The sequence below is a fragment of the Crocuta crocuta genome, unplaced genomic scaffold, assembly GCF_008692635.1.
Source record: "Crocuta crocuta isolate KB4526 unplaced genomic scaffold, BGI_CrCroc_1.0 scaffold228, whole genome shotgun sequence".
In the NCBI taxonomy this organism is placed as follows: Eukaryota; Metazoa; Chordata; class Mammalia; order Carnivora; family Hyaenidae; genus Crocuta; species Crocuta crocuta.
Genome location: NW_027532820.1, coordinates 1,401,712 through 1,421,943, shown reverse-complemented (window position 1 = coordinate 1,421,943; position 20,232 = coordinate 1,401,712). Strand labels below are relative to the sequence as shown.

The 20,232-nt window shown below is 47.3% G+C and overlaps 2 protein-coding genes across 2 annotated transcripts in view; both read left to right on the top strand.

Annotated features, from left to right (window-relative positions):
* ADCK2 (aarF domain containing kinase 2) overlaps positions 1 to 4,507 on the top strand; it is a 17,740-nt gene extending 13,233 nt beyond the window's left edge. Inside the window, exons 7-8 of the mRNA XM_077781053.1 lie at positions 153 to 192; positions 4,090 to 4,507. Coding sequence (XP_077637179.1) covers positions 153 to 192; positions 4,090 to 4,244 — 195 coding nt within the window. The 3' untranslated portion in view covers positions 4,245 to 4,507. The remainder of the gene's footprint in view (positions 1 to 152; positions 193 to 4,089) is intronic.
* A 4,348-nt stretch (positions 4,508 to 8,855) lies between these two features.
* On the top strand, positions 8,856 to 16,953 carry NDUFB2 (NADH:ubiquinone oxidoreductase subunit B2). Its single transcript, XM_077781059.1, has 4 exons — positions 8,856 to 9,008; positions 13,799 to 13,943; positions 15,096 to 15,196; positions 16,872 to 16,953. Exons 1-3 carry the CDS (start codon positions 8,911 to 8,913, stop codon positions 15,168 to 15,170), a joined length of 318 nt encoding a protein of 105 aa, XP_077637185.1. The 5' UTR covers positions 8,856 to 8,910; the 3' UTR covers positions 15,171 to 15,196; positions 16,872 to 16,953.
* The last annotated feature ends 3,279 nt before the right edge of the window (positions 16,954 to 20,232 follow it).

Genomic DNA, 20,232 nt, shown 5'->3' with positions numbered 1-20,232 from the left:
CTGTGTGTATGGGTGTGTGTGTGTGTATATGGGTGCGTGTGTGTGTGAGGGGGGTGTGGGTCTGGGTGGAAGGGAGGACGGGGCGGGACAGAGGCCTGGAAGGTACAGAAACTGCCTGTGGGGACTGCAGACCGTTCTATTCTGTTTTCCAGCTTCAAGTTTCCAGCCTTCTGTCGAACNGGGTGGAGACCGGTCCTTCTCCGTGAGATCTCGTCCCGGCACACATCTTTCGTACCGAGCCGTTTGTGTGGAGAGTGCTGTTTGTGTTTGCTGACGCAGGCGTGGCAGGCTGTTCCCCTCTCGCAGTGTGACTGAGTACCTGTCAGTCGGGCCGTCTCAGTACCCGTGACACCTAGCTGGAGAGGCGTGTGTTCACATATGGCACAACAGCCCAACTCAGGCTTTCATGCCTTTTCCGTCCTCAGTTCTCATTGATGACGCTTAGCATTAACCTAAGTCATACTTAGCTCCTTCCTGTGTGGCATAAAGTCCTGGGGTCAAGGGCGGCCCAGGAGGAGGTGCCTCTTGTCCTGGTGGGTTCCGAGGCCCCGGCGGGGCTGTCCTGGCATTTGCTTCCTGCCCCAGTCCCTTGGAGGGAGGGGGCCTCACGGTTCTTCACCTCGGCCTTACCTCGGCTCTGTCTGCTTGTGATGGAGTGTGACCTTGGGCTGCACTTCAGAGTGAAGGTGCCAGCCAAGGTGTTGAGGCCGGGGAAGGGAAGATTCTCACCCGGTGACGGCCTTTCCCAGCATTTCTCTTGAGGCTCTGCAATCTGGTAATAAAACTCTGCATGGAGGAGGCAGCTCTTTGGCAAGGACCATAGCCCCCAGCTACGGTCACAAAGCTGTCTGGCCCAGCGCCCTCACCTTGCAGAAGGCACGTCGGGGGTGGGCTGGTCCGCTCGCTTCCTCGGGCCTCACTGGTGGAGCCGGGACTTGACACGTAACCAGGTGTCTCGGTCCAGTGCTCTTTCTGCTGCTCCAGAACGACTCTGCAGTAGCGGCGTGCTTGGGACCAAACAGACTCACAGACAGGGCTCTCCGAGTGTGCCAAGGACTCGTGAGATAACAGGTGCAGCTGGCTGGTGCGGGGCGCCCGCCACCTGGGATCCGTCGCGCCGGGAGCGTCTCATCCCGTTTCTCCTTTAAATCTCAGCACAGTCCCCGCAGGCAGGTCTGATCTCTACCGTGGTATCGGCACGAAGAGATGGGGGCACCGGAGGGCTAGGTGGCAGAGCCGGCCGCCCACCCCCCGACTGTCTCTTGACTCCAGAGTTGGCTTTGTGGGTGGGGTTTTGGTGGAAAACTGCATGCTTTCCGAAACTTCTGACAAGTGGTGCTTCACGGACGGCTTCCATACGGCCTGGGGCCTGGGGAGAGCTGTAGCCAGCGCTGGGCCGCTGGGCTGGGGAGAAGCAGGACGGGACATCCAGGCCTGGGAGTTCAGTCCCGCACGCTGCGGAGCCGGTGGCCGAGGCTCACACTCAGCGGCTCTGACCTGCACGAGCGTCTGCGAGGCCCCGGGGCCACCAGGAGGACGCTGGCAGTGTGCACCCTCTGTCATATTTGTCAGTGCCCCGCTGCCAGCCCTCAGCGTTCCTCAAGGCAGGCAGCGGTGTCCAGACGCCCAGCCACGAACCCACGGCCACAGGGCGCCTGTGGCGATGCCAGGCCCCGGGCGCCGGCAGCCTGACCACAGAGCCCTGACTTCCTGCTTTGTCCTCCTGTCCCTGTGCTCTGACTCCGCAGACGGCCTTCCTCACACGCGCTGTGGGGCACCGGGGTTATTAGTTAAAAGCTCTTTATGTGCTGTTACCATTGCTGCTCCCGGGATGGGAGAGCTGACCGAGTACCTGGTACCAGCATTGCATTCTAGTCACCAGGCATTTAACTTTTTTAACAAACTTAAAAATGTTTAATTATAGTTAGAATGGATATATACATTTACCCTAACCATTTTTTAAAGTTTTTTTTTAATGTTTATTTACTTTTGAGAGAGAGAGAGAGCGAGCACAGGTGTGCATGAGCGGGAGAGGGGCAGAGAGAGAGAGGGGGACAGAAGATCCAAAGAGGGCTCTGTGCTGAGAGCAGAGAACTGATATGGGGCTCGAACCCATGAACCGTGAGATTATGACCTCAGCAAATCAGATACTTAACCGACTGAACCACCCAGGCGCCCCAACTCTAACCATTTTCAATGCATAGTTCAGTAGTGCCAAGTATATTCATGTTGTTGTGTAACAAATCTCTAGAACTTTCTCAACTTGGGAAATGGAAGCTGTATCTGTTGAACAGCAACTCCCACTTAATTTCTCCCTCCTGGCAGCCCCTGGCACCCACCATCCTGCTTTCTGTTTCCGTGATTTTAACGACTCTCCATATCTCATGTAAATGGAATCATGCAGTATTTATCCTTTTGCAACTAGCTTATTTCACTCAGCATCATGCCTTTGAGGCTCATCCATACTGTAGCATGTGACGGGATTTCCTCCTCCTGTAAGACTGAAGAATATTCCACTGTATGTCTACACCATATTTTCTCTATTTGCTCATCCATCCATGGATATTTGGGCTGCTTCCGCCTCTTGGCTATTGAATAATGCTGCAGTGAACATGGATGTGCTTTGAGTTCTTTGTATATTTACCCAGAAGTGGGATTGCTAGATCATTTTTTTTTTTTTGAGTTTTTGAGGAAGCTCTATTCTGCTTTTCGAAGCACAATTTTACCTGTTTGCCACTGATATACAAAGGATCCAGTTTTCCACATCCTCACAAACACTGTCGTTTTCTGGCCCATTCTACAGGGGTGTGAGGTGGTTCTGATTGCGTTTCTCTAATGATTAGTGACGTTCAGTGTCTCTAATGATTAGCGAAATTCAGCATCTGTTCATATGCTTCTTGGCCATTTTTACATCTTTTTTGGAGAAAGGTCTGTTCATGTGACACTTAGCTTTTTAATAAAGTATTTGCCAGAGGGACACCTGGGTGGCTCAGTCGGTTAAGCTCTGACTTCGGCTCAGGGCGTGATCTCACAGCTCCCGAGTCTGAGCCCTGTGTCAGGCTCTGTGCTGACGGCTCGGAGCCTGGACCCTCCTTCAGATTCTGTGTCTCCTGCTGTGCCCCTCCTCTGCTGTGCTCTCTCTTTCTCAAAAATAAATAAATGTTAAAAAAAAAACCATGTATTTTCCAAAAACAGAGGAAGAAAGAATACAACAACACGAACTCACCCTTAGTTAAGAATGAAAGCACTCCGCTGGTGGTGAAGCACCACCTGACCTCCAGACAACTTCTCAGGCCTTAACTGAGACAATTCCCTTTACTTTTTTTTTTTTAAGTTTTAATTATTTTTTGAGAGAGAGCGCACGTGTGTGCCAGTGGGGGAGGAGCAGAGAGAGGGGGACAGGGAGAGCATCCCAGGCAGGCTCCACACGGTCAGCGCAGAGCCCATTGTGGGGCTCGAACTACTGAACCGTGAGATCTAACAAAGATTATTTCCCCCTGAGTCAGCCTTCAATCTTCTGCCCTTCCATCCTCTTGAAAAACAGCTTCTTGCTCTTCCAGGTTTAAATTCTGACTCTTTTACCTCCCACAGCGGCCTGGAATAAATCACTCAAGTACCATGCGCCTGAGCTTCCTTTCTGTAGAATGGGGATGATAGTACGTTTGAGGACTAGTTGAGTAATCTATATGAATTGCTGCTACTGTTGCTCTGGCTCCAAAGGGAAAACCTCTGTGCTGTGTTTGAGCAAAGCTGCTTGTGCGTGGTCTCAAAAAGGCCATTGCAGCAGCTCTTGAAGGATGACCCTCATGTAGCTAGGAAATATTCATTTTATTATTTTTAGGTCATTCACACACACACACACACACACACACACACACACACACACACACACAGCCTCACTAAAGAAGTACATGCTTCGTGCCCCAGGTTTTCTCTCCATGTTCCCGGTAGATGGGGGATGAGGGTGGGGAAGTGATGGGGTAGAGCGAGGAGTAGGTAGATGGTAGAAACCCCAGCAGGTGTGGGGTGGACAGTCACGTGGTTACCTGGGATCCTCTGTCTCTATCCGGGGGCTTTAGAAAGAACCAGTTTTTCTGTTTCAGGTAAAGCTAGAGAGCAACTTCGCCTCAATTGTGTTTGCCATCATGGTGTTGGAGGGGCTTGGCCGCTCCCTGGACCCCAAACTGGACATCCTGGAGGCAGCGAAGCCCTTCCTTCTGAAAGGACCAGCGTCCTTTCGCTGAGCGCAGCACAGGCCGGCAGTGGGCTTTCATCTCCGAACCGAAGGCCACCCCGGCAGCCTGTCCTGTGGCTGCTTGGACACTTTCAAATTGGTGTGCGTGGAAGGCATGCCGATGTCCGTCACTCTGACTTGGTTTCAGGCATCTGTTTGAAAAGATCTCTTGTCATTTGGGGGAGTAAAGGTTGTGGAAGCTGTGGTGGTGTCAGGGGGACTTTCAGGGAAAATGTTCCGTGGAGGAGGACAAATAAACTCCGTTATTTTGTTTTCTCGTTTCTCTCTTCTCTTCTCAACCCTCTACATTTCCTGAGCAGGTAGGCCCTGACAAGTGCGCTGATATTGAGGTTAGAAAATGTCCCAGAATCCTGTAGACCCATGGCTTCCATGTGGCTTTGGGTAGGCACCCTCCTGGTGGAACGTTGAATCTATTTGCATATGTACCTGCACATACATAACTTTGAAGTTTTATACAGGTTCTGCCACCACTAGCAGATCTCTGGATGCTCAGTATATCCTCTGGGCAAATTTTGCTATACTTCAAATTATTGTCTTGATAATTTTTCATATTTTTTGATGAGCTGCTAAATTTTTTGACAAGGTAAAATGATTAATGTGGGACAGGAACAGAATCATCTCTGCCATTTTCTTAAAGTTCCCCCGTGCTCCCAATTCAGCATTCAGACTGCAGTCTCTGAGTCGTGTTCAGGCCCCTTTCCATTTGTCTGGGTTAATTTTGGCTCATGTTGGGGCGCCTGGGTGGCTTAGTCGGTTGAGCGTCCAACTTCAGCTCAGGTCATGATCTCATCATGGTTCGTGGGTTCAAGCCCTGAGTCAGGCTCTTTGCTGATAGCTAGCTCAGAGCCTGGAGCCTGTCTTAGGATTCTGTCTCTCTCTCTCTCTCCCTCTCCTGCTCGCACTGTCTCTTTCAAAAAATAAATAAGACAAAAAATTAAAAAAATTTTGGCTCATATTAACACAGAAGTTATATAATTAGTACACCCTGTAGACCAGGGCCTGACATCTGCGGTTGCACCCAGTGACACTCTCCAGCAGTGAATTAAGGTGGCCACTGCCTGCCTTTCTGCCCTGGGCCCCCTCACGGTCAGTTCCCTAAAACTGGCTGGCCCACATGGACTAAGAGGGTCCCAGGGTCAGCCTGTAGAGCTGATAGTAGTAAAGCTTAGTTTCTTTTCTTTCTTCTCCCTCCCTCTCCCCCTCCCCCTCCTCTCCCTTTTTCTTTTGATTAAAAATAGTATTTTCTGACAAATCACAGTGGATTCTCTTGCTTGTTTTGGAGACCGCTGCTCTAGATAGTAGGGAGTCAAGCCTTCCCGCTTCCTCATGGGCACTCCAGCCAGCGAGAGCCCTGTGTCAAGTGCACGTACACTTACACTGTGAGGTGAGAGAGGGTCCACGTGCTGAGCAGGTGCCGCCCTGAGCCTGTATCAGCACTACTGAGCTTTGCCTTAAAGCTGACGGATTTAATCAAACCACTGGTGGCACGCGTTAGTTTTCTATCATCGCGTACAAACTACCCCACACTTAGTGGCTTAAAAGCAACAAAACTTAGTACCTCACAGCATCTGCACGTCGAAATCTGGGTGCAGCTTAGCCAGGCCCCCTGCTCAGGGTTTTGCACAGGCTGTGGGCATCTTGAGGCTCCACAGGGGTGGGTGTGATGCCAGTTTCATTCACGTGGCTTTTGGCCTGAGGGCCTCGGTTCCTCAGGAGTCATTACAGCAGCAGCAGGAAATGAACACAGGCTGTCTCGAAGAGGAGAAAAATGGGCAACACAGGTGCTTTAATATAGGTAATTGGTTGATTTTTAAACTAGGCATCTTAAAAATGCTAGATTTGATTTATAAAGTCGTCTTCTTAAGGAGAAAAGACTACTTCCTTGGGTGTAAGTGGATAAAGCATGGTGTCTCTCCCCTGAAGAGCGACCACAACTCAGTCCCTTCTACAGTAGGAAGTACAAGGTTCATTTCTGTGTTACTAAAACCACTGGACAGAGGAGTTCCTTTCTTCTTTCTAAGACTTCTAGAGAAAGGGAGATCAAGCAAGCCTTTAAACATAGGAGATTAAATGGTTCTTGATTTGGGGTCAGATGCTGTATGTTAGGTCAGTTAGGGTCTGTCCTCAGTTTGTTAACACTTGACTGGGAACTGAGTTTTTATGTAGAAGCAGAGAGTTGAGTGTCAGGGTGTGGCATCCTTTCTCACTTTCTCAAATGCATCCATTCAAATAGGGCGTGCAGCTCATCTGGGAGCCCAAAAGAGGGCACCCAACCCCTCACTTCCATCATGCAGCCTGCACAAAGCAGTGAAGGATATTTGCCTTTGGAGTTCTTTTTCTTCTTCTTTTTTTAATGTTTATTTTTGAGAGCGAGCGAGCAAGCGGGGGAGGCAGAGAGAGAGGGAGACACAGAATTCAAAGCAGGCTCTAGGCTCCTGAGCTGTCAGCACAGAGCCTGATGTGGGGCTTGAACCTACAGGCCACGAGATCATGCCCTGTGCTGAAGTCAGCCACTTAACCAAACTGAGCCACCCAGGAGCCCCTGTGGAGTTCTCAAAGCAGGAAAATAAATATGCATCACTGCTACATAGTCAAAATCTTTTGCTGATTGGGACCATCAATTTTATAGTAAAATCAGAATTTGTAATGCAAGGCATTAAAGCTCAGGGTGCTACAAATGGTATATAAAACTTTTTATTACAAGCATTGTTATAATTATTTAATATTACAAGCAAGCATTGAAGTTAAAACTTGTTTTGTAATTCAGCAAGAAAGATGGGAAGGTGGACGAATTTTAATTCCCCTGAATAGCTTTTGCTATGAGGAAAGTAAAGAATAACAGAATAAACATTTCCTGTGTACATACTGTGGGCTAGGTACTCTCTTAGGTGACTCCCACTCAGAAGGGGCCTCTGAAGCTCAGGGAAGTAAACTGACTTGACTTTAATAGAGCTATTAACTGGCAGAGCTGAGGTTTGAACTCCAGATCCTTTGGCTCTTTTTTGTTAAAGCTGTGAGTTCCTCCACTCCCCCCCCTCTCCCCCCCGCCTTGACCTTGCAATCACAAATTCATTCTCTGCTGGGATCAGGGAAGGGAAGTTGTGTAGTTTGGGCAGTGAGCTCCCAAGGAAGGATGGAAAGCTCTGTCTTCCCAGTTCATGAACTTCGTATCTTAGTAGTGATACCTGTCACTAGAAAGGGTAAGTGGTGAATGGCAGCTTAGAGAAAGCCGTGCTACTGTATATCAACTGGACAGTCAACTTTCATCCAGAAAATAGTGGATTCTCTCCTCTTTATACTAACTTATAAGTTAGGAGGGCAGGTAACGGGAGAGAGTTCTACAGGGCCAGAGGTTAAATTAACAGGCTGTTCAGAAGGCCACAGGGCAGCTCAGTAATCATAAGCTGTATGAGTATAACTCCAGGGAGAGAGGTTTCCCATTACAGGGCACATGGAGACCCAGATCTTGACACAGGAAGGAAGACAGTTATATTCAGTGCACTGAAATCCCTAAATTTAGGTCTGAATTTCTCTCCCTAAGTATCCTATTCTTCATGCTTGTGACTCAGAGTTAAGTCTTCAGTGCTTAGCAAACGATGCATTTCAGATAGAAATCTCTAAGGTGTGAGGCTGGCAGGCTAAGTTTATAAGTTAAACTTGTGGGGGTGCCTGGGCGGCTCAGTCAGTTAAGCAATTGAGGCTTCACTTTGGCTCCAGTCATGATCTCAGGTTGGGGAGATCAAGCCCTAGTTGGGTTCTGCACTGACAATGTGGAGCTTGCTTGGGATTCTGTCTCTCCCTTTCTTCCCCTCCCCCGCTCGCAGGTGAGCGCACTCTCTCTCAAGTAAGTAAACTTAAAAAAAAAAGTTAATCAAACTTGCAACTTCTTAGGAAAACCATAACCCGTAAGTAAAGCCCCTAAGAATTTCTGGGAGGGTTGAGGGGAGATGGTGGTGTGGGTGTCCAGAAGAAATTAAGAGTCCATCCAGGATTTAATAGAAGGCAGTATTAGGAGACAAAAGCCAAGAATCCAGGGCTTGGCTCAAGATCAGGGAATTAGAGCACTGCATAAACTGAAGGCCGCGCTAAAAATGCAGATTCCTTAGCCTTACTCCAGACTGAAGAGTACCTGGGCTCAGGCTCCTCAGGTGATTCTGATGCCACCAGTCCATGTACTGGTATTTGGGCACCACGGGCTGCTGGTTGGTAATCAAGTGGGCAGAACAATAAAAGAATAATGAAGACTTTGAAGAAAACTATTGTGAGCCTCTTGCAGGAGAGGAGAGTAGAGAGGACCAGCCTTGGGCAGGTCTCTGCTTGTGAAAGGGTCTGGCAGCCTTGGAGGGTCCAGAAGGCAGTTAGCTCGGGAAGAGCAGGCGGAGGAGCGGATGGAGCTGGGACAACAGCGTGTAGATGAGCAGTCAGAGAGCACAGGCGGACTCAGTGCTGGCTTCTCGGCACACGCGCACGAAGACGGCTCCTAGAGCCGAGCGCGAAGCCCGCACACTCCAAGAGGCGCTTCCACCCCATCCCGGCAAACGCCACCTTCGGGGAGATGGGCGGGGCGGCGCCATGACGCCACGGGGCGGGGCGCCGGGCGGAAGTGACGCAGGAGGCGGTGCGGCCTGGGAGCGGCGGTCGGGACGCGGGCAGGCATGTCGGCTCTGACGCGGTTGGCGCCTTTCCTTCGGGCTGGAAGCCACTTGTTCAGGGGCCGCGGCCCCGGGGCGGCTGGAGGCAGTGGAGTCCGTCAGTGAGTGTTGGCTGAGGGAGGGGCCCCCCCCTGCTTCTAACGGAAAGCGGCCGTCTTCGGGACGCCCTCACCTTGACGCCGGGCACCTGGGGCGGACCGGGTCTTGCCAGCGACCTCCGCCCCGAGGCATGCTGGGACTTGGAGTCCCGGTCCTCGACACGGGGCCCCGGGAGAGCCGGGGGGCCGTGGGCGCCAGGACTCTGTTCCTGCCCCGGGGTGGGGTGGGGTGGGGGGGGCTGCCCTTGGGAAATTGAGTTGAACGCGGAGACAAGCTGGAGCTGATCTGGAAGCGAGAGCAGGAGTTGGGAGGCGAGGGGTTCGGGCCGAGGAAACAACCTGTACGGTGTGTTTTGAAGCGTCCAGTGCGAGGCAAGGAGTGGCGGGGGTGCCTCCGGAGATCTTGGGGCGTAGGGAGGGAATGTCCGCGTGCCTGGCGGGAGGATTTCTAACGGAGGCGATAGCGATCCCAGCGAGGTTTTAATTAGATGTCACACAACCAGATTTTAATTCCATTCTCAGCCATTCTCAGTAGTTACTCTGGCTTCAGGGTGGAGGATGAATTCTCCAAGGTTGTGGAGGCGATCACCCAGGGAGAGGGCTGAAGGGTGAGAAGAGAGCCAAAAGTGGATGCTTGGGCAATATAGGAATTTTTAAAAAGTTATCTTTTAGAGCTGTTTTAGGTTCACAGCAGAATTGAGTGGGAGGTACAGAGATTTCCCATAAGGCCCCTGTTCTACTCATGCATAGCTTCCTCCATTATCGACATTCCCCACGAGAATGTTCCATTTGGTAGAATCGATTGACACGTTATCACCGAATCCCATAGTTTGTATTAGGGTTCACTCTTGCTACACCAGAATTTAGAGGATGAGCAATAGAGGAGTCACCCGTGAGGTAGCCCCAAAATTCAATTGGCGAGCATAGGGCTGGGATGCCAAGGGGGGCACATCTGCCAAAAATATATTGGTAGTGCAGAGAGATTCAGTAAGAGCAGGACGGAAAGTAGAACATTGGATTTTTACAGGTGATGTACCAGGCCCCTTAGATCGTCACCTACATTTTTCCAAGGGGCAGGGTAGGGTAGTGGTTAAAAGCAGGATTGTGGCCTCAAACTGCCTCAATTCAAATTTCATCTCTGCCACGGTCTAGCTGTTTGGCCTTGGAAGTTCCTTCCTTCCTTCCTTCCTTCCTCCCTCCCTCCCTCTCTCCCTCCCCTCCCTCCTTCCCTCCTTCGGAGAATCCCAAGCCTACTCTGCACTGTCAGTGCAGAACCCAGTGAGAGGCTTGATCTCACTAACTGTGAGATATTGACATGAGCTGAACTCAAGAGTTGGATGCTTAACCGACTGAGCCACTTAGGCACCCTTCTTTTTAAAAAAAAGGTTTTTTAAAAATGTTTATCTATTTTGAAGGAGAGACTGAGCGTGAACAGGGGAAAGGCAGAGAGAGAATCAGAAGCAGGCTCCAGGCTCTGAGCAAGCTATCAGCACAGAGCCCAATGTGGGACTTGAACCTACGAACTGTAAGATCATGACCTGAGCCACCTATGTGCCCCTCATTTTTTTTTTTTTTTAATAAATAATCTCTGCACCCAGTGTGGTACTCAGATTCACAACTCTTGAGATCAAGAGCTACCTGCTCTACCAACTGAGCCAGCCAGGCACCCCAACGACCCACTTCTTTCAAGTCATAGTTAAAACAACAGGTCACTCTAGCAATAATGAAATGTGGAGAGTTCCTGTAGTAGATTTGAACTATAATTCTCAAATATTATTTTAATGAATTTAACTGATGGGCCTTTGTATCTGAAACCTATCAAAGAGGAAGCCTGTTGTTACAGTGTATTGAATTCCCATCCCCATAGATTGTTTGTAAAATGAAGTATTTATACGCTTAGGGAGATCCTGAATAAATAGTGTTAAATAAAATTGGCATATGATGGCATTACAGAAACAGTGTAATATATTTTTCAGGTTGTAAAGCAATGATGCTTGATGGAGCCTTTTAAAAGTAATATGGGGTCACTATTAAAAAAAAAATCCCATAAAAAAACAAAATCTTGCCATTTGGAACAACGTGGATGGATCCAGAGTATGATGCTAAGTGAATTAAGTCAGTCATAGAAAACGACCGTATTATTTCACTCATATGTGGAATTTAAGAAAACAGATGAGCACAGGCAGGGGAAAAGAGACGGGCAACCAAGAAACAGACTCTTACCTCTAGAGAACTGATGGTTACCAGAGGGGAGGCGGGTGGGGGATGGGTGACATAGGCGATGGGGACTGAGGGCACTGTGATGGGCACTGGGTGATATATGGAAGTGCTGAATCACTATGTCGTACCCCTGAAACTAATAATTACTCTGTCTGTTAACTGACCGGAATTTAAACCAAAACTTAAGGGGCGCCTGATTGGTCAGTCGTTTAAGCATCAGACCCTCAGTTTCAGCTCAGGTCATGATCTCACGTTTTGGGGGTTTGCCACCCACACTATCCGCACGGAGCCTGCTTGGGAGTCTGTCTCTTCCTCCCTCTGCCCCTCCCCTGCTCCTGCTCTCGTTTTCTTTCTAAGTAAATAATATAAACTTTAAAACATTAATAAAAACTTAAACTAAATACATATGCAAAAATAAGAATCACCTTTTATTACTACGCATTAGTATTTTATGGACTGCCTTCCGAATAGATGTGTTATATGTCGGATAAATATTTACATAAAGTGAAACTTTATCTCTTCAGTGTGGTATCATGCTGATGGGAATTCTAATTAAGAACTGTGTCTTTGATTCATAAAATGAGAAAATTATTAATGTTGTTTGTAGGCAGTATTTAAGAGCTTGGGCTTTGCCACTAAATAATCCCCCAGTGTTTTCATTTGTGAACATTAATTAATAACCATAGGATCTGTCTCAGAGGGTTATGAAAATAAATGATAATGCGTATAAAATGCCTAGTTTGGTGTTTGGCACATGGAAAACACTCAGTAAATCATAATTGCTAATAACGTTTTAAGAGTGGGAGAGGATAGGGGCGCTTGGGTGGCTCAGTGGGTTAAGCCTCCAACTTCAGCTCAGGTCATGATCTCAGGGCTTGTTAGTTCGAGCCCCGCGTTGGGCTTTTTGCTGACAGCTTAGAGGCTGGAGCCTGCTTCAAATTCTGTGTCTCCCTCCATCTCTCTCTGCCCCTCCTTCCCCCCTTCAAAAAAATAAACACTAAAAAATGTAAAAAAGAAAAAAAAAAAGAAAAAGACTGAGAGAGGGAATAAGGGTAGTGGGTGATATGTATCAGGAACCATAGGTCTATTGATGTTTACGCATCTCCAGCACATTTTGAAGAAACGTTAGTGCAGTTTTGGCACACTTAACTTATTTCTGTGCTGCACGAAAGAGAACACGGTTTCACAGGCTGAGACTTACCTGAAGCGAAATTTGTGAATACTGCACATTTTACATAGAAATTCTCTTTGAATTTCTGTATCATAGAATATGTATAGCTGCTAAATAGATCTTGACAATAACACCCTTCAGTACAAATTATATTACAAGCTAGATTTCACCTATAATAATCATAATCTGAATACAATGACTGCAGCCCTTAGGGGTTGTGTCCCACAATTTGTCAATATCAAAATGAAAACAAAAACCAGAACAAGTTGTCGAGACTTACTGTTTTGAGGCTCTTGGCTCTGTTCAGAAGTATTAGCTTGTTAAAAAGGATTTGCTGGTGTGCTTGGCTGGCTCATTCAGGAGAGCAGGTGACTCTTGACCTCAGGGTCGTGAGTTCCAGCCTCACCTTGGTTGAGATTACTTAATAAAAAAACAAAACAAACTTAAAAACAAAAAAAGAATTTGCTGAGTCTTCGTTTCCATATAGTGGCCTTTTAATAAAGACTGTAACAGAGCAGAGGACATAATTTGCCTTTGAAATAGATGGCTAAACGGAACAAAATTACTCTGCTGATTCGTTTTTCTGAATCAGCTAAGTGACGTACTACTGGAGGTTCACATCCCTTAACTAAAACTTTGGGACCAGTACCCCATTATCAATGCATTCTTATTTCTGCTGTAAAATACATGAATATTTTGCACTATTCATATTACAATATTCACTAAAGGGAAATAATAATCTGTCATCGGTGCAGGCAGTTTTTGCTGCCAAACAAGGTTAAAAAGAAGCTTATGAGAAAAGAGTTTCGATAGATGGTGGAGCTCTGCCATCCTGTATTTCATGGAGGAGATGAGAAATGTTAGATGTAGGGGCACCTGGGTGGCTCAGTCGGTTAAGCGTCTGACTTTGGCTCAGGTCATGATCTCACGGTTCGTGGGTTCAGGCTCCGTGTCGGGCTCTGTGCTGGCAGCTCGGAGCCTGGAGCCTGCTCCGGATTCTGTGTCTCCTCTCTCTGCCCGCCCCTGCTTATGTGTGCACACGAGCGTGCGTGCTCTCTCTCTCTCAAAAATAAAATAGGGGCGCCTGGGGGGCTCAGTCATTTTGGAGTCCAACTTCTGCTCAGGTCCTGATCTTGCGGCTCGTGAGTTTGAGCCCTGCATCGGGCTCTGTGCTGATGCCTCAGATCCTGGAGCCTGCTTTGTTTGGATTCTCTGTCTCCCTTTCACTCTGCCCTTCCCCCGCTCACACACTCTCTCTCTCTCTCCTTAAAAAATAAATATTAAAAAAATAATAAAACTTAAAAAATGTTAGATTTAGTTTCTAGATTTTACTTTAAAATTTTGGATGACTTCATACTTTGAAGAGGTACCAAGCAGCGTAACATTTTGTTTTGCGTCGCAGTGCCGGTGGCGGGGTGCACATTGAGCCCCGGTATAGGGAGTTTCCCCAGCTGACCAAGTCCCAGGTGGCCCAGGCCGAGTTCTTCAGCGGGACCATGTGGTTCTGGATTCTCTGGCGTTTTTGGCATGACTCGGATGCTGTGCTGGTAAGTGCAGGAGAAGAATCTAATATATTAATAGAATACTGTAATTACTTAGATTATTGCTAATATATCAATAGTTTAGCTGTTTAATTTCCTGTCTGTAGACCGTTTTGCTCTCTGGATATATCCCTTTACCACATTGTCCGTGGGCACATGCAGGAATCCTGTTACTAAATGAAATACATGATCTCTGGCCTTTTCCACCCAAAGGTGTATGTGTTGGTGCTCCATCTCTTAACGGTTTCTGTTAGGTTGCCATGTTTGGAAGGAAGACTAGAAACGAATCCTTTTACCTTCTGAACCAGGGGTTCCTTGGTGGGTTACATTTTACACTTTGATTTCTTTAAATGCTGAATGTCATCCAGTCTGTGCAGGGGCCCAGGGCAGCCAGACTGGGGAGGGAGAGATGTGGGCTAATTTGTCTTGAGGAGAGAAGTTAGCTGCTGGTAACTTTCTAATATGTTATTAGCTTCAGCTGAGCTTTTATCACCTTTGCACGGACTGTTCTCTAGGAAATTAAGCCTTTAAGCCATTGAAGTCTGTGCTTGTTGATCTAGAGAGGAAAACGGTCTTCAGTATACAAGTCTTTGATGCATCAGGTTGATTTAGGTCCCATTTCCCTTAGAACTCTGGGCCCTTGCCACCCCGTAGGGAGCTGCTTAGTGTCTGTGAATCGGCAGCACGCGGACGGTCCTAGCTCGCGGTAGGTCAGCTGTCAGGAGCGTGTGTGGCTGCGTGGCCTGAGACGACGATGCCACCGGACGCCCCCTGGATCGGGACAGAAGATGAATGAGCCCACCTGAGGCTTCCAGGTCTCCCTGCAGGAACGACAGGACACCTTGAGACGTTCTGTTTTACCAGGGCTTCAGCGCACTGTCGAGCTGTGGGGTGCGTCTCCCTACCCTCGGTCACTGATGGGTACTCAAATGCCGGCTCGGGCCGGTGGCTCCAGCGTGGGCAGCCTCTGAAGTTCAGGCCACAGCTCAGAGTGAACAGCCTGAAGAACAGTGGGGCCCTCCAGTAGTTAAAGTAGTAGAATTTGTTCCCATGGCAGGTCAGGGGCTGTGGATAGCCTTGTATATTTTTTCTTTTGAATTTAATTCACTGTATGGACTATATGTACGTTCTTCACTTGTTTTTAATGGTTGTCCCCAGGGTCACTTTCCGTATCCTGATCCTTCCCAGTGGACGGATGAAGAACTAGGTATCCTCCCTGACGACGAAGACTGAGTGTCGATGGAACTCTTCCCGAGCGGGTATGCCCCGGATTCCTTTGTAAACTTGTTGGCCTTGTGTCGACACAGATGATTGGACTTTATGAGGGTCTTCCTAAAAGCATGAAGGACAATGAACTGTATTGTGCCTGACTTCTGCCTTTAGTGTTTTCCTTTCTGCTGTCTTGCTTCCACCCCTCATTTGTGGTCTCCTCTTCCTTCTCACTTTTCACTGTTTGTTTTAAAAAATTCTCTTTTCCTGAGTTATGTTACAATTTAGGGTCCCATTTATCCATCTTTTTTTTTTGTTTGTTTATTTTGAGAGAGAGTGTGCATGCATGAGCACAGGAGAGGCAGAGACAGGGAGTGAATCCCACGCAGGAGCACGGAGCCCATCGTAGGGCTCGATCTCATGACCATGAAATCATGACCTGAGCCGAAATCAAGAGTTGGACGCTTGACTGAGCCACGCAATTGCCCCTATTTATTTATTNCACGGAGCCCATCGTAGGGCTCGATCTCATGACCATGAAATCATGACCTGAGCCAAAATCAAGAGTTGGACGCTTGACTGAGCCACGCAGGTGCCCCTATTTATTTATGGATGAGAGACTTTTTAAAGTATCAACTCTGCAGGGAGATTATAGGGTGGATAAGACAGATACGGAGCTCACAGTTATGTGTGTAGTTGCAAAAATACCATGTTCTACTCTGAGTGTTTAAATATAGAAAGTTCCAGCTTATGGGAAGTGGTGTTATATGGAATTGTGTGGAGATTAATCCTAAACAGTAATAGGTTATGGTCCTTCCATTTTTCCAAATTAGCAATCAGAGGTTTTCTTCTTTTGAAAGGTTCTAGTAGAACCTTCAAGGGTTAAGACATTCTCACGTGACAAGTTTTTTAAATCAATCATTGCGTTAATAATTGCCACCATGCAAAATGCCTTGGAAATTGTTTTATTTATTTTCAGGAATTATTTTAAAGGCTAGGAAGCATTAAATGAAAAAGTGTTCCTGTTACATCATGTTATTAGTATTGCTGTTATAATTTTAATTAGAAGTAGCCTCTTGAAGGGCACCTGGGTGGCTCAGCTGGTTGAGCGGCTGACTTTGGCTCAGGTCATGATCTCACAGTCTGTGAGTTTGAGCCCTGCGTCTGGCTCTGTGATGACAGTTCAGAGCCTGAAGCCTGCTTTGGATTCTGTGTCTCCCTCTCTCTCTGTCCCTCCCCTGCTTACACTCTGTTTCTCTTTCTCAAAAGTAAACATTAAAAAAAATTTTTTTAAGGAAAAAAGCCCCAACTATTGATGTGAAAATTACAGCAATTTTAGGGTATGGAGGGAGGAGGGGGAAAGGAAAAAAATGTCCCCTAAGGGCAGGTGGTTAAACTATCTTATAGCTTGTTTTGTGTCTCTGGATTTACAGTGGGTAACGCAGGGGTCCCTGTTTCCAGGACCCTGCTTCCCTTCGGTAACGTGACTGCCAGCACAAAACTCCTCTTACACATTTCCCAGGATTCTCACACACAGTCACTAACATTTTATTTTAAAGATAAGACTATAAACCCTATGAGAAAGTAAGGTGATTTGTTTCTGTAGAAGACTACTCGCGTGATTGGTGCTCAGTGAATGCCTGAATAATTGAGTGAACAGAAGTTATGGATTTGAATTATTGAAAATAAAAGTACTGAAAGCTTTCTACTCTCGTTTCCCTGCAGGAGCCAGGTGAAAGTCTCAAGCAGTTGCGGACTTCATATCGTACGTGAAAGTTGTACATTAAAGTGCTTTGCTCAACAGAGAGGAGCCGAGTTATGGATGTTTCTGATAACGACACCCACCCGTCATGGATTATTTCCTGTGCTCCTAACTGGTTACAGGCCCTTTCACTGGATCCGCTGGGGTACCCCGTGGTGTAGACAGACGTTAGCTCCACTTCTCAGTGAGGAAATTCAGGTTCAAGGAGATGACGTAACTTTGCTTGAGGGTCACACATTGACGAGCAGTGACATCAGGCCCGACCCTGCATCTAACTGCAGCGCCCTCCTCCTAGGGAATGTTGTGTCATATGTATGTTGACAGTTGATGTGAAAACTTGCCATTTCTCTGCTGCTGGAGTTTTCTTGCCTGACATACAGAGGTTAGAGCTTTGTGTAGTCCGTTTCTTGTGTACATATATCACCTGTGGGCTGGGCGGTGTTGAGCGGCTGTTTGTGGCGGACCGGAGAATTCTTACGGCTGGAGGAATGGGAGATACTGGTGAAATAGGATATTCCGCTTTTTCTAAAATGTGTTTCAGAGTACTTTTCAACTTTCTGTAGCATCACAGTTGTGATAGGACAGAATTTCCTTCTATCCACAGATAAAAATCGACGGTTATAGAGTGGCTTAAGGATTTGCCTAGAAGCATAACTAGTCATGTTTTTAATTTAGGTTTTTCACCACTGAAGTGTTGGGAATACATTGCTAAGCAAGACTGATGAGATGATTCAGGTTTTTAAAAATGTTCTTTAAGTTTATTTAGAGAGAGACAGCATGAGTAGGGGAGGGGCAGAGAGAGAGGGAAACAGAATCCCAAGCAGAGTCCGCGCTGCCAGCACGGGCTTGAACTCACGAAACCACGAGATCATGACCTGAACCGAAAACAAGAGCCAGATGCTTAACTGACTGTTCCACCCAGACGCCCCAAGATGATTCAGTTCTTAAGGAACGTAAGACTTTAGGAAGGGAAGACGGACACACGTGGGTGCATGAGATTTATGGGGTGCTCCGAGGGAAATACTGTTGGGTGACGTGCCACAGGTGGGTGGGCACTGATGTTTTGGGTCGGAGGCACTTGAACACGTAGAAGGACCCATCTGTGTGAGGGTCTAAGGGGAGAGCGCTCCAGGGACAAGGAGCGGCAAGAACAAGGCCTAGGGTGGGACGAAGGTCACCGTGTTTCAAGGGCACGAAGTCCAGGGGGTTCCCGTAGGTGAGGCCGGGGGACTAGGTGAGGTTAACGGGTCATGGTTTAGATTTTATGTTTGATGCTCTGAGCAGAGGTGATCCTTGGTCCTCAGCTGTCCAGAGTGGACACGGGGGCAGCAAAGTTGAAGCAAGAGCAACAGTGTCCCCCTCCCCACTCCAGCCACAGCCGTCACGAGCCTGTTGCAAGCGTGCTAGACACTTGGTTTTGTGTTCACTCACCTGGGAGAGAGTGTGCGGTCTCCCTGTTAGAGCTGTAAGATCTTTAAAAGGCCATCTCTTCTCTGTACTTTTTAGGTCTAATTTTTGTTCTCTCTGCACCCCTCAACCCCCCATCCAACAAAGTGCTTTATTGATCTATACTCCTGTAACCCTGAACTCAGGTAGGATAATCCCATTAGCTCTTTGCCTTAGAAAGCAGAGTTGCTTGATCTGAATTAAAGGTAACTTTAGCAAACAGCAGTCTTCTACCCTTAGCCAGTGTGGCATCCACATACAGGATCCTCCTTTTCACAGTTTGGGCTGGGAAACCGGTTTGAGCTGATGGCGGAGGTTGTCCTGGCCTTCTTGCAAAGTCACAGGCCTCCACCCTATCGTATTTGACTCGAAGCCCCCAGGTGGTGGGGTGCCACCCCCGTGCAGTCAAAAGTCCGAGTATAACTTTAACTTTTGGCTCCCCCAAAATGTAATAGCCTACTACTGACTGGAAGCCTTACTGATAACAAACAGGCAGTTAACACGTTGGGCACATTATCTGTATTATATACTATATTACAGTAAGTCTGGGGAAAATATGCAGAAAATACGTGTATAGTACTATACTGCGTTTATCAAGAAGAATCCTGTGTAAGTGGACCAGCAGAGTTTAAACCCATGTTCAGGGGTCAGCGATACAGCTTCTGGGAAAATAGAGTAGGAGAGGGTACCAAAGAGAGTTCAGTACATCTGACTGATGGTTGTAGTTAGAGAAAGCTTATGGCTTAACTACGGGCCAGGCGCTGTGGTAAACACTTTGTGTTAACTGTATTAGGTCCGCATTTTCCTTTCCATATTATAGATGAGGACATTGAGCTACAGGTAGGTAACTTGCCCACGCTCACACAGTTAGAGTTGAGGTTCATATCCTGGCTTGCCGGCTCGCTCTAGCCCAAGTTGGATTATCTGAGAGTCAGTACAGCATTATGTAAACCTTTTTGATCATGACCTACTCACAGATAGTTTTACACTGTGACCTAGAATATAGGCTTGTGTGTGTGTCTAATCCAAGAAGTTTTATGACACAGTACTTACCTGTGATACACACTAACTTATTCTAAAATGGTTAACTGACACGGATTCTACCACCCACTAATGGGGCTCTGAAAAACTGGCACAGTGCTTAATGAATTCACTCTGGGGTCAACCTTGCTGGATCTGACTCATTGCTTTACCATTTATTTGATGTGACTTTGGGCAGATTACTTATTTCATCTCTTCTTCAACTACCTCATTGGCAAGAGGGATTAGATTAAATGCATTAACATAAAGCCACTAGAACCACATCTGCTGTGAAGGAAATCATCTCTAAATGTAAGCAACTGTTATTTCTAGACCATTCGGTCTGAGCTAAGCTTTTGTTTTGTTTTTAATTTTTTTTTATAGTTTGAGACAGAGACAGAACATGAGCGGGGGAGGGGCAGAGAGAGAGGGAGACAGAATCTGAAACAGGCTCCAGGCCCTGAGCTGCTAGCACAGAGCCTGATGCGGGGCTCCAACCCACGAACCGTGAGATCGTGACCTGAGCTGAAGTCGGACGCTTAACCGACTGAGCCACCAGGCGTCCCTGAGCTTAGTTTAGTTTACAGAGACCCTTGAATCCCAGTCCAGTTTCTATAGAAAAGCCTCAGATTCATCATGTGAAAACATCTCAGCAGATGCAGGGCCACCCCGCTGTCAAACACTTTAGGATGTCCCTCCTGTGCTGACAAGTAGCAAAAAGCATGCTCCAAGTAAGTTTTAGGGATTGGTCTGCTAGATGGAGGGAAAAGATGTACCTTCACAAAAGGTAAGGCAGGTGAAGAAATGACTGATGGCAACAGAGATCAATCATCATATTTTAACAGAAATTTATAACGT

What these genes read in the sequence shown, in the direction of transcription:
- NDUFB2 (XM_077781059.1), top strand. Translation starts at nt 8,911, where the DNA reads ATGTCGGCTCTGACGCGGTTGGCGCCTTTCCTTCGGGCTGGAAGCCAC. An exon ending in GGAGGCAGTGGAGTCCGTCA is followed by an intron (nt 9,009 to 13,798) that starts GTGAGTGTTGGC and finishes TTTGCGTCGCAG; the next exon opens with TGCCGGTGGCGGGGTGCACA. An exon ending in ATGACTCGGATGCTGTGCTG is followed by an intron (nt 13,944 to 15,095) that starts GTAAGTGCAGGA and finishes GGTTGTCCCCAG; the next exon opens with GGTCACTTTCCGTATCCTGA.